This window comes from Rhyacophila brunnea, unplaced genomic scaffold (assembly GCF_057557595.1).
Source record: "Rhyacophila brunnea isolate RB1 unplaced genomic scaffold, BYU_Rbru_1.0 scaffold_7, whole genome shotgun sequence".
Lineage (NCBI taxonomy): Eukaryota > Metazoa > Arthropoda > Insecta > Trichoptera > Rhyacophilidae > Rhyacophila > Rhyacophila brunnea.
Genome location: NW_028233339.1, coordinates 18,025,777 through 18,048,677, shown reverse-complemented (window position 1 = coordinate 18,048,677; position 22,901 = coordinate 18,025,777). Strand labels below are relative to the sequence as shown.

At 32.3% G+C, this 22,901-nt stretch overlaps 2 protein-coding genes across 2 annotated transcripts; one reads left to right on the top strand and one right to left on the bottom strand.

Moving 5' to 3' along the window:
- Positions 1-609: 609 nt before the first annotated feature.
- Positions 610-5,493, bottom strand: LOC147064565 (chymotrypsinogen B-like). Its single transcript, XM_085958465.1, has 6 exons — positions 5,475-5,493; positions 4,535-5,023; positions 3,754-3,863; positions 3,321-3,488; positions 2,858-3,014; positions 610-1,247 (listed from the first exon to the last, which is right to left on the bottom strand). The coding sequence occupies exons 2-6, from the start codon at positions 5,010-5,012 to the stop codon at positions 1,048-1,050; spliced, it is 1,113 nt and encodes a 370-aa protein (XP_085814591.1). The 5' UTR covers positions 5,013-5,023; positions 5,475-5,493; the 3' UTR covers positions 610-1,047.
- A 4,058-nt stretch (positions 5,494-9,551) lies between these two features.
- On the top strand, positions 9,552-22,658 carry Arfrp1 (ADP-ribosylation factor related protein 1). Its single transcript, XM_085958471.1, has 5 exons — positions 9,552-9,741; positions 9,840-10,010; positions 19,920-20,001; positions 21,625-21,796; positions 22,466-22,658. The coding sequence occupies exons 1-5, from the start codon at positions 9,649-9,651 to the stop codon at positions 22,557-22,559; spliced, it is 612 nt and encodes a 203-aa protein (XP_085814597.1). The 5' UTR covers positions 9,552-9,648; the 3' UTR covers positions 22,560-22,658.
- Positions 22,659-22,901: the final 243 nt, after the last annotated feature.

Here is a 22,901-nt window from a genome sequence, read left to right as displayed (position 1 = left end):
CCTGTGGGAAAGCCGTGCCGCCGTCAACGAGCCTGGCCGTTGTACCGCTATACGATGCCTTGCCCGCAGTAATAGGAACAGATGGAGACACAGTACCTGTCCATCTATGAGGTGATACTCCAGAGACCAGCAGATCAGTGGAAAACTTTCCACAGGAAGATATCCGCTGCTCGGAACGAGCCTGGCTCAATAGTAACGCCACTACCACGCCCTGGTTGCAAAGGCAGACGACGCCAAACGAGGTACGCTCCTATTGCACCAGAAGAAGAAAAACGTAACACGAAATAATAATTCCGAACGAGGGCCAAACGTCTACAAATGTAGCCTCTCGGAATACAAAAAAACTGGACAGCCCAAGAGTCAAAGACTGCAGCTCCACGACCCCTTCGCTGACTAGTATAAAAGAACGAGAAGAATAACAAAACCATTACGAAAACAAAATAAACGCACGACATTACAGGAGAAAAATAAAATAATAATAAATTATGACAAATGATAATAAGAAAGGAAAATAAATCAAACTCTGACTTATTCAGGAGCATTGCTTTGAGCAGGAAAATCATATAAACTTGACTTGACTAGCTTAAACGATCAAAAAAAATTGTTTTTGATAGAAATAATACTGAAATGTCATTTTGACACTCATATTGATTTCCATAGTAACGCACGTATATATTAATAATTTAGTTGTTAGAACCTAGTAACCAATAATAGTGGATTACGGATTTCTTCCGAAATAACTTTTCATACAAAACAGAATTAACTGAAAATGAATTTAATTCTACTTAAAAATGGCTAAAAGTATTAAAAAAATGCATTGGCATCGTGTCCTGATATATTCTAAAAGTTTCAAATGTCTAGCTAGTCGGGAAGTTAGTTAAAAATCTATTGCAAGATTTGTACCAGACAAACAACCACCGGACAAATAAGAATACGACCTAATAAAAACGTTGTAATAAAAATAGTTCACATCTTGTTGGATAATTGCATATAAAAATAAAAAAACCATGACATACAAAAATGAACACATTGCATCATCGGATTATGTTAAAGATTATTTCCTATAAAATCTAAATACTTGGCTGCATCGGTAAAAACAACAAATTCATTTGGATCGCAAATATTTCTGTCTTTTCGCGAGACACTCAGCGATACAATTCCTCGAATACTCCAGATATCTTCTCCGTCAGACCCCTTCTCTGAGAAAAACATTCCGCCGCCACTGTCGCCATTGCAAGCACCCGTACCTAAATAAATTAAAAATATATTGTATTACTATTCCATTATTCATTTTCCTGTCTACCATTTTTTGCATTAAGATAGCTCATTGTCATCGTGGTGCGAGAGCTATGTTTGCAAACATTAGCCAAAAATTAGATCGCCATATTCAATATGATTGTGCAAAGATGCCCAAGGTATTGATACACCCCTGTTACAGGCGGGCTTCTCCCGGTGTAAAATAATCATTTAGTAGCTCAAGTCGAAACGTAACCCTGACCTCTAGAAACGGCTTCATAAAACATCTAATCTGATTCCTTGCTCAACCACGTAAGTATTATTTAATTTAATTTAAAAAGTATAAATGATGATGGATGAAAGCGATAATTTTAAGACTAAATATAAGTATTTAAATATAATAAATTTTGCCGCGCATTGTGCGTGAAATCCTCGCGCGCCGGCGCCAGGGTCAGGCTCGTGATTCGCCGAATCAAAGATTACGCGATAAAATTTGGCCAATCACGAGAGTCCTTTTTGCTGGATGGCGTCGGTACGAGGAATTTAAAAAGAAAAAGAAAAAAAAATTAGTGAGCGTCCGGTTTTAGAACGATACGGACTGACGACTGTAACTGTAAAAAACTACAAAATAACCTTGTCAAACTCAAGATTAAAATATATACCTAATACCAAGTTACACACAAGAAAGTCTTAGTGTTTTATTTAACCACAAACATAAATATATCGTTCCTTTTTTTTTGTGAATCCGGGGTTCGATGGACACCTGAGCTAGCCGCTGGAACCCCGGGGATCTCAGTATGTGTTCGAAGATAAAAAATTCGGCTAAGTGGGTCTACTATACACAAGGTGGCTATCGGCGGTAGTTTATCATGTTTATGTATTGAGGTGGTTAATTGTTACAATAAATTCTAAACTGTCAAAAAGTGCTATGTTTTAACCATAGAGGTATTAAATAAAAAGAGGGGACAAGGAATCGGCTGTCTCATACAACTGAATGAAGCAGGCCAACAATAGCCGACAACTAACGAGAAATAGCGACGAGATAAAAAAAATTCAGCGCATCATGCAGGATTTACTTTGGTCATTATAACGTACCCACATAATATAATGTTAACATGGAAATTTTGCGGAACTTGATTACCAGCCCGCCTCACCATACTTTTTCACCATACTAGCCTGCTTCACCATACTTTCATATAACCTGCCGCCCCTAGGTTTTAACAGTCCTACTTTTGGCTGTGTTAACTTTTACAGTGAGATAGACAGTTTTGACAGTTTAGACGGCTAACTTATTGTAACAATTACAATACCTCAATACATAAATATGATAAGCTACAGTCGGTGGCCGCCGATAGCCGCCTTGTGAATAGAATAGATCCACAGGATATGTAAACCCTGACAGCCGTCGTAGTACAGAAACTACGAGTAGATTGACAAATTCTATAAAACTTACCTTCATTAGAAATCAGTACCTATCTCAATTTGAACTGAACAAAAACTGGGGTTATTAAAATCTAATGCAAGAGTTTTTTTTTTACAAAAAACCACGACTTTACAAATCGACTTCAATTGAGCCAGAAACATTAGAATGTTTTAATTAATACAAAACACATTTCCATACCATTTCTATTGCCTGCACAATATGTATGATCAGATATGAACTGAGAGTAAAAGCTTGGGTTTGTTTTAATGCACTCGACGTCTCCAGAAACTGGCATCTCGGCTTTCATCAGCTGACTGGATAGAGCATCATTTTCACTAAAGCCCCATCCAACAACCTATAAAAATAATATTGTAATCCTTTAGGTATCATCATAAACGAAATACACCGATCACAACCCTCATGAGATTCAGGTAGTATAATATTATAATGAATGATTATAAATTCTTATCAAGTATATCGATTTTCAACCAGTGTCAAGCTTTAAAGTAGATTGATAAAGAAAATGAACACTGTCTGATTTTTTTTTCAAATTTTACTGTATCAATATCTTGATCGCATCACCCCACTTTAAAGGTGTATTAGTAGGTGATAGGTAGAAATAATAATTAAATAAACAATCTTATAATATGTATATACTTACAGTTCCTCTTTTATTGATAATGTTTTGTTTATCTGTATCAGATTTACTCCAAAGGCAGATTGGTTGCACATATTCACCGTATCTGACTCGTGCTGAGAGCTTCAGTATTGCAATGTCATTTGATACAGTCTGTTTGGAATATTCTGGATGCACCACTATATCAAAGACCTAAATAAAACAACTTGATATTATTCTCAAATATTATTAATTAATTAGGGAGTCTGGAAAAGTCAGGAAATAAAATCGGAACTGAACCTTCAGTACCCTTTCATTATTTTGAAATAATAAATACCTAAGCATAACGGTTTTCGAGAAATAAAATGATAGAGTACAAACACATAATAGCGAGGTATTAAAATCAGTTATAGTTAGAATAATTTTATTATTTAAAGAGATGGCTAAAATATAGAAACTGAAGATAATATTAACAAACCCCTCTTTCTTGTGATTCCATATCACCTCCAGCCAAATTATATTTCCCAAGTACAACAAATAATCTTTCAGGTATTAGTGGCTCAGAATTTTCCATAACGCAGTGGCCCGCTGAAAAAATAACATACCATTGAATTAATTACGGTAGATATGCCTACATAATTAAATTATCTAATGCCGGGTCCACCTTTATTACTGCACCTCGATCGTTTACCAAATCCTGTTACCTGGACGGTATCCTATAACCTCAAATCGTTACTCGTCACCCAGATTGACAGCTCAGGTGAGATGTCGGTAAAGTAGCATGCTCCAAAAAAAAGTACTACGTTACCTCTTGAACAATTTTGAACATATCATTACTTGCTACCGATATTATGACAATAAAAAGAAGTATTTAATTTATCTAGGTACCTACTTTCTTCTGTAATATCACCACTAGAGCTTGAAACTTCTTTAGATTCTGTTTTTGAGTTTTCTGAATCACATGTCGACTGACGATCGTTGATGACTATGTTTTTCTATAAAATATCATATTTTGTACTATCAAGATTGGCTACAATACTAGCTAATTCCTACACACCAACCAACGCCTCACTACCTTCATGGATCGTCACAGCCCCTACATTTTAGATACCAGTTATAAGACGCCATTGATTATAAGATACACCTTGAATTCAGAGACATCAAAATAGAAAATAACATATATCTTATATACTAATGCCATAAATAAATTAATAATACTTCTCCCTATTCCACTATAATAATATTTATAGATTAATCACCTGTCAAAACGCGGGTTGTAGATAATAAAGTACCGCCACAAATATAATGTTGTTCAGACCCAGCAGCCTTCACCCGATATAAAGCTGCATGCCATGGCCAGTCTCCCGGTTTTGTTGGAAGCCCATTTGTTATAAGTTCAGTGTGCTGGATCAGTCGTCTTCCGCAACTCATCATGGGCTTTGATATAGGTTTACCAGATACACGACTTGTTGTTTGTATGGTTGGTCTCACAGTGGTAGTTTGCATTGCTCCTCCAAGTGTTAATACGTCCAGATCTAAAACTTGAACGCCTAAGAGACCTCTCCGCTTTCTCTGAAGATTGTCTACTTTTGTAGATATTATGTCATTATCAGATTTCAACAGTCTGTCAAAAATGTTTTTACGATAATTTGAGGGATTGCTAAGAGGACTTTCATTTTGAAATGAATCATGTACTTCAAGGATACATAAACAAAGAATAAGTATTACATTCTTCATTGTGAATGGATCTGTAAAAAAATAGAATGATATTTATTAGAATTACATTGTCTGTAAGCGTATATTAGTGTGTATTAGTGTATATTAAATATGCAATTGTAAATTTAATATAACTGTTTTCAATATTCTGTAAATGGAGTCTTGTTCTCAAATGATCCAATATTTTTATTCTAATATAAACTATTGATATTTCTTAATGGCTAAATATGTTTTTAGTGTTTGAAAGAGGACAAGGTCATGCCAAAACATTCAAATTAAATACGTTCCTATAATTAAAGTAATATGTAACAATTTTTTCATACATTATGTCTATGGGATATAAGTAGGTACCTAATCAAATGTTAGGAATAATGCTTACAACGTTTCATAGAAAGCAGTTACATATTTGAATCCTCTTACACGCATGTTGTGTATGGTGATGTGAAAACTGCGCCCAAATTTTTTTAATTACATGTTACTTACACGTATTAATCCTCACCTCCGTATAACATACTATGCATGGTAAAAATTTTAAATCACTAGCAAATATTAGGTCATCATAAATATTATATATAGGAAAAACTTTATAAAACAATCCAGGGATTCATTATAATATAAACTTACATAATTAAACTTAACAATAAGATTCTCAAAAACTTTCCTAATATATACACATTATACACGATAATTATTATGCTCCAAGTCCAAATTGTCTTGCTCTTTCTGCTGCGATCATGTACTAGCTAATGATATCGCAGAATGCAAGTGTAATAAGTCAGAAGGTCATTTTTGTTTTTATTCATTTCACTTTGATAACTCAATAATATTATGTATTATCTTATTTTATGAATATAAACAATATTGTTTGAGGATTAAAGAGGTTCAAGTGAATGTTTAAACAAGAAAAATGAGTTAGGTGCAGTTTCTTATCACCGCCTACCTATTTATACATAACTAAGAACATCAAAAAAATATTGATACTTTTTGACCACTACAGTAAAACCCCGACTTACGTGAAACCGGAGTTACGCAGTTCTTTATCCGACATTTCAGGCCCGGTTCCACCAGAAAAGCACATGCCAATTGCAAGCTTGACAGAAGGTCTCAGCTCAACTGAAAAGGGCTTAAAAATTTTAGAAAAGATAGACTCCAACAAAGAACGCGTTATAGCTCCAAAGCAAGGAATAAAAAAATTATTTTTTTTTTTTTTTTTCGACCATGTCCGATCCTGATAGGATCATATGGGCCTCCACAGAGTGGAGGTTTGTATTGACAGATTTTGTTTTTTACGAGAAATGGATGTCAGCCACTTGCTCAACCTATTAGGTCCATACCCTGACACACACAAATTGAAAAACAATTTTTGTACTTGCCAGACCCAGGATTCGAACCTGGGACCCACGGCTTTGTAGTCCAACGCTTATGCCGCGCGGCCACCGCAAAAAATTATTAGCTTGCTACAAATAAATTCTACATAAAAAAAAAGGCATTATGTCGTCAGACAAGTTTGTTAGATTTTATGAAGCAATCGACATGAAAATAACTTTTTTAAGTAACTCATTTATTTTTTTAATATTTCATACATATTAATAATATGTACAAAGAACTGCAATTTTATTAAATATTTTTCTTCTAAACTAGTCTTTGTTAATCCTTCATCCCAATTAAACAAAATTTATATACAAAGTTGTACCCCGACTTACACGAATTCGACTTAAGCGATTTTCGACGGACCCACCTATCGTGTAACTTCGGGGTATCACTGTACTTCGATACTTTTCTTTCGCTAGCGATACTGATTTTACAATTCTTTTTTCAGAAATAAATCCCTTGCGGACAAGCATCATTTGATGCAGATACCAGCGCATCTATTTTATACACAAGGCTGCTATCGGCAGCTATTGAGGGTAGTATATCATATTTATATATTGAGGTATTATAATTGTTACAATAAATTAGCTGTCTAAGCTATCACAATTGTCTATTTCGCTCTAAAAATTAACACAGCCAAGAGAGGTACTGTTAACACATAGCACTTTTTGACAGTTCAAACGATTAACTTATTGTAACAATAAAATTAACCGCTCGATACATAAATATCATAAACTACCCTCGATAGACGACGATAGCCGCGTTGTGTATAGAATAGATGCGCAGGTATCAATACATTTTCTTTCGATATGACGTCCCTATGTAAATATAACAGAGAATCATAATTGCTTTAAATGAACAGTTATAAATATTTTATTCTTAAGAGCGGACATGCTCAGCGTAGTCAAAATGGAGCTTTTTTTGCATTTTCAAAGCATGATCCTGCACATTCCTTAAACGTTGTAGATAATCTATTTATATAATTTTGACCCCTTATTATCCTTTATATTTATTTTAAACATTTGATGACTGCATAAAGTATTTTTATTACATAAAATAGTATTCTTTTAAACCTCTCGCTCTAATGTTTTAGAATATAGTCATATTTCAGTACATGCATGTGCAGTGATGTTAAGATTTTTTACATTTATTAATTTTTAAACGCATTTATAAAACCATCAGTATAATTTATGTCGACATTATTATAGTGAAATATTTACAATAAAAAGTTATATTGATAATCTCTGATCCCAAATTTGACGAGAATTATGCATTTTATTATTCAAAAAATGGGCAAGATTAATACATTTGAAGATAATTCTAAAGATACTAATTATAAGCTATGTCTTTGACCATTCAAGTGTGATAAACATCCTACGAATAATGATTGCTTGATAATAATTATTGACCTAAGAATAAGGAAGTGTTTTTTTGAAATACGTCATTTCTTTTGGCATTCCCCAGTAGTAAAGCTACAACATACGGCCGTAGCCATAAATTGACAAACTATAATTGAAGTAGGGAGTAAAATGATGTTAACGTGCAAGTTAACATCATTTGACTACCTACTTTAATTAGTAGTAGGATGTTTATCACACTTGAATGGTCAAAGACATAGCTTATAATTAGTATCTTTAGAATTATCTTTAAATGTGTTAATCTTGCCCATTTTTTGAATAATGAAATGCCTAACTCTTGTCAAATTTGGGATCACAGAGATTATCAATATAATTTTTTATCGTAAATATTTCACTATAATAATGTCGACATAAATTATACTATTGGTTTTATAAATGCTTTTAAAAATTAATAAATGTAAAAAATCTTAACACCACTGCACATGCATGTACTAAAATATGACTATATTCTAAAACGTTAGAGCGAGAGGTTTAAAAGAATACTATTTTATGTAATAAAAATACTTTATGCAGTCATCAAATGTTTAAAATAAATATAAAGGATAATAAGGGTTCAAAATTATATAAATAGATTATCTACAACGTTTAAGGAATGTGCAGGATCATGCTTTGAAAATGCAAAAAAAGCTACATTTTGACCTACGCGATGCAATAATTGAATATTATAATAATTAATATTGTATCGTCATATAAAATTTCTCTTAAAAAAGATTGTGACGTTGATATTTTTATTTAGTTTATTTTATTCTAACTAGGTTCTAACTACTTTGAGAGTCTTAATACATTCATTTTATTGAATAGACTTAAGTACTATATTATTGGGAAATATAATTACAGACAAAATCATTCTTCAATCCGAATACACAATATTGTATAATCATAACATTATGTTTATTTGTTGTGTTTATTGTGTAAAAAACAAACAAGGAACTTAAAATTGGTTCTTGCATTGTGTGATAGAGTTAAACGTTAAAGGATTCCCTCCCCACCGATTGACCAATCCGCTAAGCATTAAATATAGGTACCAATCAACTGTGAAATACTTCATATTATAAAAAACCATGGTTAACAATGTAAATGTTTTTTCTATTAATTTATAGATTTCATAAATATTAACAAATAAAAGACGTAGTACACTATACTTGAGTAGGTACCTACATATTACTTTTCTCATTGTATTGCTACCCACTTCTATCTGATTATATAGAAGACAATGAATGCAATAATATTAACATTAGGATAATATTTTATTAGGTGGAAATAAAATACATGTTTTGAATTTTTATGCTAGGTAGGTACCTGACTACCGATCTAACAATCACAACGTCAAAAACAAATTGTTTTTACCATTACATACAATAATAATGTTATGACGCTCCTACATACATAATATCTAAAGATAGAACTTACTGTTTATTTGTCACAGTATCTTATTGTGATAAATATTTGATTTTATTTTGTAAAATTACACTAGAAATTGAAATTTATAATTACTTAAGTGTTCTTATTTTAATTAAATATACTAACTTGTTGTTTTTTTATGCTGATTAATACCTATTTGAGATTTTTCGTCCGCACAAACGTAAATTCACAACACAGTAAATTTGCTACGAATAAACACTAAACTAAACTATGTAATACATTTATTTTAAAGTTATTCATCTCGGGTAATTTCTCAGAATACATTGAATTAATTTCCATAATTTCTTAGTGTGACCAGTAAAATAAAATTTGTCCAAAATGACAACACCGAAACTTCTGTCAAAATTTTGACATTTCCTTTTGTCATTCTCATGATTCGTTCTTTGTGTTATTAGTTTTTCTACTGTGTCTGTTTTAATCGGTTTTATTTATGTAAAGCTTCAAATATGTATACTTTGCTCCACGGTCTCTACAAACATGTAGTACAAAAAGATGAATACTGCATTCTAATCTTAGGTCTAGATAATGCTGGGAAGACAGTATGTCCTGAAATATTTACAAATTTTACACATTGTAATAGCCATTTGTAATTATGTATTTTGTTATCGGTTTAACTCACAATCACCTATGTTTGTAGACATACTTAGAAGCAGCCAAGACGAAATTATCAAAGAATTATAAAGGAATCAATCCGTCTAAAATAACAACCACTGTCGGTTTAAATATTGGAAAAATTATTGTCAGCGGAGTCCAGTTGAGTTTCTGGGACTTAGGAGGCCAAGAAGAATTACAGTCACTTTGGGATAAGGTAATGGAACCCTTCACCCTTTATCTTTGTGACCTATATAGGTACCTACACTCTCTTTGTATCTATAATGTGCCTTTATTTTAATTAGTTTTTTTCTGTAAAGATTCAGTACTTACTACATATCATAAAACAAACCTTGAAAAACAGCCCGTAATTCACATTTATATATTATATAGACACTACGATGAACATAATATCACCATTTTATGCAATATAAAACATTAAAAAAACATATTTCATTACCAATAATAAACATGATTCAAATCAAGCCATCGGAAACACAACCAAATAAGACAATGGCGGTCGCCGGAATATATGCATTGTATCTTCTGATTGAGATCTAAAACATAACACAATCTACCATAACCCGCCATTGGTTTTCATTTATTTCTGGGTTTCTTTAGTAGGTTGTGTTAGGAAAATGAAGCAAGATTGTTTATGGAAATATCCATCCACTACGACCAGCCATTGTTGCGTTTGTATCACCGTGTTTAGTTTTCATAAAAAACTTTTGTAAGGTGAATCGGGGTAAGTGTAGCTACTAAGATTTCCCAGTATCTACTACAAGTTGGATGATGCCATCTATGGAAAGGTGATAGCATAGTCACTGATTTATAAAAATAATCAGAAATGGTGTCGATACCATGTTTTCTGAGGTGACTACATGGATTATTCTCCAGACGATATTTTGAAGTCGACGAGTGAGATGCTAGCTGTTACTAAACTATTTTTTAAAACACGGAAATCTGCACATTGAGGTTGTAAAATTTTGTGAGTATATGTGTTTTGATACCCCGCTTCACGTTTGTTTTCGTTTTACTTATTGATAAGGATGTTAAACCTTAATCGAGTAGACACACTTTCCCCACGAACGTAAACGCGTGGGGTAGTGCACCTTTGTGTTGTGTCACACTTCCCCCATATATTTTCTATGAATTCGCATAGTCATTATTTTAACTAGTGATGGAACACGACGCATTATTTATATCGATCGAAAAAAATGCTCGTAATTGAAATAAAATTTTTATAATTAAGTATAGTTTTATGTTAGCTAAGAGGAGATAGGAATGCATGTGTTTCAATTTAATATAAAAGTTTTTAAAGTAAGTGTTTATCTTACATCTAATAATTAATGTGCATTTTTTCACATGTAAATATGCCGCCGAAATATAAACGAAATACAGATAAAGGAGCTTACGACAAGGGAAACTTACAAGAAACAGTTGAATGTGTAAAAAACAATCTATTGACAGGATATGAAGCTGTGAGAAAATACGTGATCCACGATCTATAAATATTGCTCATGTTTACGAAAGAAGAGAAGACAGTTTTAGCAGAAGTACAATATTACGTAGGTACCCAAAGAGATTGAAACTTCTTTGGCAGAAAATTTGCATACGTTGGAAAAGCATGTTTTCTGTTTCACAAAAAAACTAGTCCTTGAATTAATTGGACAGTATATTAAAGAAAATAATATTAACATACCGTTTAAAAACGAGGTACCCGGACACGATTGGTTTATAGGTTTTATTAAAAGAATTAAATTATCATTTAAAAAAAACCGCAAGCTGTGGATAATTATGCTCGCAATCCTTTTGTAATCAATAATTGATACTATGACTTATTAAACAGTACAATCATAAACCTGAATTTAAAACATTGTCCACAAAGGATATAATATTGACAAAACAAGTTTTTCCCATGACCCTTCAAAAAGACGGATTTCCGTCAACTAGTTACTAGGATATGTTAACTAATAAAAAATACGTGGTTTTTTTTTCGGGACATCACTAGCTCTTCATACATTAGTATGACACACTTACCCCAAAAGAAAATGTTCCGAGTCCATTTTTGTTGAACCATTAAATGAAATAATACCTTTCTATGCATGTAATACGTTATGGTTTTGAAGTACTTTTGGAATAAAAATGAATTTAGTTACACTTACCCCAATGTTGGGGTAATTGTAACAAACTGACTAGTAATCAAAAAATATTAAAATGTCATATTATAGTATGCTATACAGTGGGTTCCTTCTGTATATATTAATTGTAATGCTTTTGTAGATCCTATGGTAAGAATCAGACATCATGAACCAGGTTGAAATTCATCTCATTAAATTCTATGTCACACTTACCCCAATTCACCTTATAATAATAAAAAAATTTAATTGTCCTACATAGTGTAAATTGGTGTAGCATACATTTAGAATAGTTTAGATTGATTTTTACATTAAATAATGCGAGTTACATGCCTTTTTCCATATATTTTTTACTGTAACTTTACCATTTTTATCAAGCTTAAAAAAGATTTAGGTACATATGTAGCGAAGCAGAGGTAACCACTACAAACGATAACTGTATTTATAAAATATGCAATGTTGTTTATGTTGTTTTGGTCTTTTAACACTCCCGTTGCCATGAAGAACTCGCACTTTATTTAGGCCCTTAAATCATGGATACCCCATTTATTATTATATACAAAAAAATCTACTTTTAGCTATTTGTAGATAAAATGCTTATGCGTAAAAATAAAAATGCACAAGTAGTTTAATTGAATGTTTTCTATATAAAATTAATCATTTTCCAAAGTCTGATCGATATTTTGATAAGACAGTGATAGGGCTATGTAAAAAGATATACGTTAGAGAAACCCACATAATAATTTTGTAAAGTGAGACACTATTATAAAATGTTATTTGTTAGAACAGCGAGACCAATTTATGTGTTTGTTCAATTTAATTATATGACTGATGGCTCGTATAAATCCTCCCATAATATAACGAACCTTGAAATTTAAAATGTTCCGTGCATCTGACGATAAATGCCAAACTAACCCTTAATGTAATGTTATTAGTGTTTATTTTATCATGTTAACTTTGCTTCATATGACGTTTATTCCTAAACACTTACCTTAAATTCCCGGTATCTCGGGCATGTCATAAAAACCTTTTTACCCAGATTTAGAAGAATACCAACCCTTATTACAAGGTCTGTAAAGTTTACATCAGTTTGTGGAACATGTGCATTTGAAAATATACCTACCTCGAGTGACCTGCACAAAAACGCACAGCAAGCGGTCGGTTTTCCTTTGTGCATATGAGTACTTGCATATTCTACCTCTATAATAAATTATATTGTAGTTATAAATTACTAATAATAACTTATGCCCGAAAAGAATATTATTTAGTCAGGACATGCATTTCAAATACAACTAGATATTCTTTTGTTTATGAAGTATGTAGGTATACAATAGTCGCAGAAAGTATTTTTAGTATTTTCAATAGTATAGTATACACGACATTCTCGTGGTACGAACCACTATGCTTTCTTTCAGTTGGTTACGTCTAATGAATAAGTGCTTACTGATATTTATTTTTATCTTTTTTATTTAAAAAAAATAATATTAGTGAGTAGGTACATGTCTAAATAATTAATTATATTGAAACTGTTGCATTTACATGTAGTTATTATACTATAACATTAACTCCATGTTATTATGTCCCTGAAATCAGTGAATTTATTTAGGTAGGACTAATACATTTAAGATTACCTACTAATTATTAATTTTGCTTTTAATGTCATAAGTACCAAATAATATTATTTTATTATAAAAATGTTATCATACTCAATCTGATGTAGGTATAAACATAATATAATATTATTTCTCTGCACCCCATGTCTGTAAAATCAATTCATTTTATGTTGGTATACCATTTTGGACATAGTCCGTACATAATGGTATTGACTAAATTTAATGTAAATTGCAAAAAATACCTCTATCACATGTATAAAATGTTTTTATGTATTTTGTATATATTATGTAGGTAATGTTATTCTTAATATTTTGCATTTCAGAAAGTGAGTATTTTTCTTAGAAATATAATAGTAGGTAGTTTTATTATTTCGATTGTTTTATATTATAATATAAAGTTATGAGTCACCATTTAAATTTTAATTAGATAATATTATGTAGATATATTCATTTGTAGTTTGTATAATATGTTATGCTTAGAAAATTAAGTTAAAACGTAGTACAATGAAATAGTCGTAATGGGAAAACCACAGATTTAAAAAAACCCGCAATTTAACTGTACCTCCACGGTGGTGTGGAATTCAGTACAATTTTTGAAGTAAGGGGTCTTTCACACCGTTATCTTCCACCTAAGTAAATCTAATGATTGTTTTATTATATGTAGGTAAGTATAATGTTTAGTATCTACAAAAATACACAAGTATTAAATTACGGTTCCTATCAAATACATCAGTGATTTCCAAACTTAATGTTATTACGCCTCCTTTTTAAAAAAAAATGAAACTTGGCGCCTCCCCCATTTATTTCATTAAATAATTCAGACACCTTTTTAAATAGTCAAAAATGTAGGCACTAATACAAAAATAAAGAAAACTTAAATATATAAATAATAAACAAGGTTTTACTACTTATATTACTACTTATACTTATTTAAATTAATTTATTTTTCATGCGATGGATGTTTAAAAAAGATTTTGCGAAAAGCGAGCCCCTAGGCCAGGATATTTGTCGGGCCCACCTACCTATCTCTGAGGTTAAGGGCAGTGTGGTACTATAATGTAGTGTTTCCTAAATTATACACATACACGGGAGTTATCATTACATATATCACTCATGATATAGGTATCACATCAAACGTACAACTACCTACATATTTAATATATCATAGTTTTGAAATCAAATGATTTTTTTACTATTAGAGTAAATTTGTGAAATAAATAATGGGGAAAGTGCATTAGCAAACTATCATAACGCTCAGTAAATAGATTTTTGTTTGCTTCAATATATCTGGCGCAAAATCATTTAAAAGTGGAAACATGACGATTTTTTTTTTAAATTTTGATTTCCAAAGCTCCAATTTTTTATGTATGCCTTCACTTTGTCTTTTTAAATCAGTCAATGCATTAGTGGTCCTTGCATTGATTTATTCACTTTTTTTTAATTTTAACTAAATAGACAAATTTAACAACAGTTATCATTCGTTAACAAATTTGCCTCAAATTTCAATATTATGATTTGATCCTTGTATATCATTTTTTCACGAGATAGCCAGCACACTCAACAATAGTATAGAAGTGAGGTATTAAAAAATTAGTCTACATATTATCTTCAGACAGTTTAACAAACAACGTTTTTTAGGACTGTTTTTATGTAGTTTATAACTAGCGGCTGTTTTATAAACTTTATTTGCAAACTGCAATCATGACGTGGCTTTATTTGTGTAAAACTTTTCGTGCCTACCTTCGCAACACTGCGCACCTACCAGTTTGGCAATATATAATATGTATGAAAGTACATTTTTATGGAGATACAATATATTTATTTTAACATAGACTAGAAAACCTCTTGTTATGAAATTCTCGAAAGGTGGGTATATTATAGACTTACTACATGCGTATAGGTACACATAGCGTAGTGATTTAATTTTTATTATGTGTAATTATTTCAGCATAATAAACATAACATTAAATAATTTTAGTGGAAACTATAAGATTGAATTATTTTTGTTTTTAATTATTCTTATATAAATATTTAACGTGTTTTGAAATTATATTATAGGTGAGATACCCGGCTTCGCACAGGGTCGCTTAGTGGATACATTTACCTTAGATATTTAAAAAATAATAATGAAATTATCTTTTTAATATTAAAATATCTGTGTAATACAATATGAAAGTAATTCTAATAGGAGTAAAGGTCAAACAAAAGAACTGTAAATTAAAATCGAATCCAAAATATGCAAACGTTATTAATAGTATTAATATGTAGTAAAAAATTCAAAATTGGATGGAACAAACAAACAACAAACTTTGTATTTTATATAATACTAACCATCCCAGGTGTGCGAACAACAACTGAGAAAAATTTCATCGCAATCTGATGAATGTTATAAGAACGCATACGAATAGAAGAAGAAGAAGAAGAAGATAATTGTACTAATTTAGAAACCTTCGCGGGTGTTGGCACAATTACTGACGAAAGTTTTATTAAAATCGGATGAATGGAATAGGTACGCATACGAATAGAAGAAGAGGAAAAATATTGTTGTACTAATTCAGAAACCTTTGTAGGTGTGGGCACAACAATTGACGAAAGTTTCATTCCAATCGGACGAATGGTATAGGAATCATACGAATAAAAGGATATAGAATAAAGACGATGAAGAAGAAGAAGATGGTTGTACTAATTCAGAAACCTTTGCGTGTGTTAGCACAACAACTGACGAAGGTTTCATCGCAATCCGATGAATGGTATAGGAACCATATGAATAAAAGAAGATATAATGAAGAAGAAGAGATAGTTTTTCTAATTCAGAAACCTTTGCGGGTGTGCACACAACAACTCACCAAAATTTAATCGCAATCGGATGAATGGTATAGGAACTATATAAAATAAATGAAGATAGAATGAAGAAGAAAAAGAAAATGGTTGTTCTAATTAAGAAACCTTTTCAGGTGTTAACACAACAACTAACGAAGGTTTTATCGCAATCGGATGAATGGTATAGGAACCATATGAATAAAAGAAGATATGATGAAGAAGAAGAAGATGATTTTTCTAGTTCAGAGATCTTCGCGGGCATGCGCACAACAACTGATCAAAATTTCATCGCATTCGGATGAATGGTATAAGAACGCATATGAATAGAAGAGGAAGAAAATAGTTGTACTAAATCATAAACCTTTGCAGGTGTTACCACAACAACTGACGAAGGTTTCATCGCAATCCGATGAATGGTATGGGAACCATGCGAATAAAAGAAGATATAACGAAGAAGATGGTTTTTCTAATTCAGTAATCTTCGCGGGCATGCGCACAACAACTGATCAAAATTTCATCGCAATCGGATGAATGGTATAAGAACGCATACGAATAGAAGAAGATAGAATAGAAAAAAAGGTTGAAGAAAATTGTTGTACTAATTCAGAAACATTCGCAGGTGTCGGCACAACAACTGACGCAAGTTTCATTGCAATCGGACGAATGGTATAGGAATCATAAGAATAAAAGAATATAGAATGAAGACGACGAAGAAGAAGAAGATGGTTGTACTGATTCAGAAACCTTTGCGGGTGTTGCCACAACAACTGGCGAAGGTTTCATCGCAATCCGATGAATGGTTTAGGAACCATATGAATAAAAGAAGATATAATGAAGAAGAAGAAGATAGTTTTTCTAATTCAGAAACCTTTGTGGGTGTGCACACATCTTCTTCTTCTTCGATGACGCTACAGCTCAAGTCGAGCCCTGGCCTCCTCCACCGCTATCCTCCAGCCGGAACGGTCCTCCGCACGTCTTTTCCAGTTCCTGATTTTTAGTATCTGGTTGGCATCTTTTGTAACATTATCACGCCATCGTGTGCGTGGCTTTCCCACTGGCCTTTTTCCTCCTGGGTTTCCTTCGAGGATCTTCTTCGGTATCCGTGACTCAGGCATGCGCTGGACATGGCCTGCCCAGTTTAGCCTCTGGAGTTTTATGAAGTTGGAGAGTTTTGAATCTTGGTATAAGCGGTATAGTTCCGTGTTGTACCTAATTCTCCACTCCCCATCATCATTCATGGGTCCGTATATCCGCCTAAGGATCTTTCTCTCAAAGCAATCCACCATTTCAGCTGCTTTTACATTTAGCGTCTATGACTCGCACCCGTAGTGCACACATCAATTCACCAAAATTTCGTCGCAATCGGATGAATGGTATAGGAACGCATATGTCAGACAGACTTTCATTTGTATGTATAAGATATAGTCTATAATCTGCGCGCAAGTGCAAGCAATAAGTTGACAAAGTTTTATCGCAATCGGATGAACGGTATGGCAGCGCATAAAAAAACGAACAAACAAACTAACAAATATTCATTTTTATATTATAGATTATAATCAGGGAATCGATATTGCAAAATTATAAGTATTTTTTTTATATACTAGGGAAATTATCTAAAAGTAGGTAAGATATATCTAAAGTCTTAGAGGTATAGACTTAATACGTGCGTATAAGTTCAAGTAGCGTAGTTATTTATATTTATTAATGTGTATTATTTCAGCATAAGAAACATGATATTAAAATATATTTAGTGGAAACTATACGATCAATCGGAGTATTTTTCTTGATTAATTGTTCTTATGTAAGTATATTATTTTAATGTGTTTTAAAATACGATTTTTAAAAATACTTAATAACATGATACAATAAGATCACAGTGTTTTAAAATTATATAGGGAATCGATATTGCAAAATTATAACTATTATTTTATGTGGTGAACGTGATAACGCAAGTCCACACAGATGTTATCCTACCTAATAACATCCCTCGTTCGCTTCGGATGAATTAGCCACCCCCACTCTCCGTGAAATGGCAGCGTATGTTGGTTGTTCCATTTAAAACAGACCGAGACACGCCGTGGCTTAGATATGACGTACTTTTATCGATGTCCGATATTATACACGATTATAAGATAATTGCATGTAATATACACAGAATAAAATGTTAAACGATGACTAAACAGTATTTAAAAACATACTTTACCTTTTGAAGCAATCAATTAGCTTTTAAAATGCCTTAAAATGCCAAATTTCTATCGGGACACTGAGTGGACGGCATGGGAACGGGCGTAATTTTTTTATCATGGTAAGGGAAAGGTTAAGATGTAAAAACAAACAAAAACCCAACAACCTACTGTAACCAAAAAATAAGTAGCTTATGTTTGTGGGTTTTGTTTTGGTATTTTGGTCTCAAAAGATCACGACCACAAAAACGATATTGAGTAATGTATCTGTACCATATTATGTAAAATATCTTAGCGTATTTTCTTTTGCCATCATCATCGCCAATGGTTTAACATTTCAGGGCGAGATATGCCTTGTCCACGAACTTGTCCATCTCTCCTTATCCTGGACCAGTGTCCTCAATTTTTTTTTGAGGAGATTGTAGAACTCCAGGTTATTTCATATACACCGTTCGCCTCCATCTAGTATGGTGCCATATTTCCTTTGCACCACCTTTCCTTCGAATACATCAAGCCGCACGCTCATTGGCCATAGTCAGAATTCAGCACTCTGCCCTGTAGGTCAATATTAGTCATATAAATTTCTTCTACATCAAGATTTTTGTATAATTAGAGAATACTAAACTTTAGTTGATTTTGAAGACCAAAGTAACACCTGTTTGCTATTATGGCTCTCCATTTTGGTCCTTGTTGCCTAACCCAAAGCTATCGACAAACTCATAGATCAGATTCGATACCTTTTTTTTACATTCCGTGTCAAAAACATTATTCACCGGCGAATTTAGATACCTAACTAATTCTGTTGCAGTTCAAAGTTGTAAGTTTTCTTTCCAAAATTTCTTTCCGTGGCGAATTTGCTTTTCTTACCTAATATTTTTTTTACTGATGAATAGATATTCCATTCTGGATCAAAGTCAACGGCTTTTTTTTACCGTTTTAAATTCCCTTTGTTACATATATTCATTACTTATATTTCTCTATTATCAATTTCTCAAATACGTTTGATTTTCATTGATGACTTCTCGAGAAATGAGAATTCTCGAAATTTCAGAAATTTATTTCTCAAGATTCGAGATTCATCTTTTCTGATTGTTTCTCGAAAATTTTCAAGACGAGATTTCTCGAATCACAATCATTATTTTTACCCATCTTAGCAGGTACAATGTACATCATCAGTACCTACAGACACTATCCAATTTATTATAATCTTATTTTTTGCTTTCTAAACAAAAATTTTTGAAATGCGTAGAAGGGTTGCTGAAGAGCTCAGAGGGTTACAAATGGCCCTCGGAACACTCCATGCGCATCGCTGCCTTATGCAAATCAGATAGGTATTTATTCTGTAATGAAGTCGCCTTTCTTTTTATTTCAGTATTATGCAGAATCTCATGCAGTAATCTACATAGTGGACTCTTCGGACAGAGATAGGATTTCAGATTCTAAAGAAACATTTGGTAAATATTATGTAAACTTTTGTTTTCCAATTTTAATTAACTACCACTTCAATATTAACATACATTTTAACCGCAAAAAAAACTGAGATGCATTTATTACTCTATGGAGGAACTAAACTAAAGTGTAACCCAAGTTTTGATATTAATTTGTTTTTTTAAATAAAACACATCGTTAACTTTTTGCGAATATATTCATTTCAATAGATAATTTGGTCTTTGCAATTACACATAGAACACAATATCATTCAATTAACCTTCCCGGGCCATCTTGCATCTTACGATTCTCTTATGCCGATTTTTGATGACTTTTTCACACATTTCTTGTTTTTACATAAGCACTTCAAGCATTGGCATAGACGCTTCCTTCCATGTAACCCTACAAAAAGAAATACAACAGTGTCAAATCACACGATCTTGATGGCCAATTAATGTCGCTAATTCTTGAAATTAAACACCATCAAACTTTTCACACAATAAAGCCAGTGTGTCACGAGCTGTATGACCACATGTTTCCCAAATTGAAATCGCCTAATTCTGGCCACCAAATGTCAGTTATCATTTGTATCACTTGTGGGTTTTCCTCCCCCCAAATACGACTGTTTTACTTATTAACTTACCCATTGAGGTGAAAATGTGCCTCATCACTGAAAATGGTTTTCCTTGACTTACCTTTAAATAATCTTTACGTAGCAATTTATATAAATAACTTCACAGGTATCAGGAACAATTTAACTGAGAGCCTGCTGAGATGTTCACGTGGAGTATTTTAGAATTTCGTATGACTGTCCTGTGGCTAAAAATCTTAATGTACAGAATGGTCTCTCATGGGGGGAGTTATGAATTATCTCATCAACTTTTCTTTATAAATGGTGTAGGTAACTTAGATAATTTTGCTAATCTGTCAGTGTGAATCTTAACCCCTTTATTAAATTTATGTGTGAATACTATTTTCTCTTCAGAAGTCAATCTTTACACCACATATTATGGTGTTTCTTATTTACAATATTAGACCCAGACCAATGTCGTTCATTGATGACATAGGTCGTGGTGGAGTAGCTGTTGAGAACTGATGATTGACACAGATATATCTGCCATGTGTAGGGCATAGGGCACTTCGATTTTACTATGCAGTTATAAATTGCTACAATTTACTAGCGCCTGTAAACTTCATGCCAGCAATAGCCTGTAAATTAAACTATCGCGATAATAAGTGTTTAGACACAAAAATGCTAATTATGATGCCAATCTCACTTTTCAAGTGTCAATGAGACGCGTTGATTGTTGTTCAGTACATTTTTGGTGTGCTGCACGGTGTAATTAGTATTTTTCTCGCAGGTTCGCATGAAAATTCAGAAGACTCTAAACCTTTTTAATCCATGCGTGCTGTCTTGCAACTTGCATAATAATACGTGTTTATATTTGCATTTCATTGTTATGGTCGCGATAATATGTACTGCTAGCAATCAATCCAGAGTGATTAATATGTTCAATAAATTATCATAAATTAACTCCCAAGTAAACGCTAAATCTTTTGAAAAGGGATAAAACAACGTTGATTTAATAACATTTTTAAAATTATCTATAAACTTGTTTTTCTAATCCACTATTGTTTTCATTTTTCAGACCGAATGATCTCTTCAGAGCATCTGAAAGGTGTGCCCTTACTTGTTTTAGCAAATAAGCAAGATATACCAGATTGCATGGGAGTGCACACTGTGAAACCTATCTTTAACCAAAACGCTCACTTAATAGGTGCCAGGGAAATAATGTTAATGGCTGTTTCAGCGCTTACTGGGTAAACACTAATTAATTTCTGTTTGCTGTTCACTATCAATTCTTGATGAAAAGTGATTACACCTATCTCTTGTTTAATGGAAATTTTCATTCCTGAAAAGTTATCCGCAAATCGAAATTCCGTATATCGAAATACAATATTTCCGTAATATTAATTTGTCTGTAATATTTGCGGATTATAAACTCAACTGAGCAGTAAATTTTCTATAAAAAAGTTGTGCACAATATTCACCATTTGTTTGCGGGAGTAAATGAAGTTGTCAAATTATTATTCCCCAAAAGAAAGTATGTACCTACTTACCTAACATGGAAGTGATTCATTTTATGTAAGTTTGACAATATTATTACCTGATTTGGTGTTACTTGGTATCGTATACTACTTTTTTACCAAAAATTCTGTGTGAATTCTGTGTGGTTGGAATCATTTGAATGGACAAACTTTGACAAGTCTCTTTGATAAGTGCCCACATCTTGGATGGAACAATGTAGAAATGTATGGCAACTGCACTAATTTTCGTTTAACTTTAATTTAAAAAACAAAGACATACAATAGGTATATCAAATTTCATATGTATTATATACTGAAATTAATATATTTAGATACACGGTAGATACATGACATACATGATACGTATCTTAGTGAATATTATATTATCCTGTCTGCTTTCAGGGACGGTGTTGATGAAGGAATCAGATGGCTGGTAGACTGCATCAAACGCAACAACCTTGATCGACCTCCTCGAAATCAAGACGACGCATTATGACTATGAAATTATACATTCCTATTACTTAATTGTTATCATTTTGTAACCTTAATTATTTTTCTAGACATAAAATCATATTATTAAAGTGAAAATGCTATATTATGTTGTGTATTTTTTAAATACTTTTGATTCTCTTTGTGTGTGGTGGATGCATTGCAGAGACTACAGTGTAAAAAAAACACGTAAAGAAATATGATATTAGAGATACCCATACAATATAATATTTAGAAAAAAAGGTACTTAATTATTTTTGGTGTTTTTAATTTTTTTAACCTTGTTAAAGCAAAACATCAGTGAAAAAAAATAATTGATCTGTTTTCTTAGACCTTGGTATTTCGAATC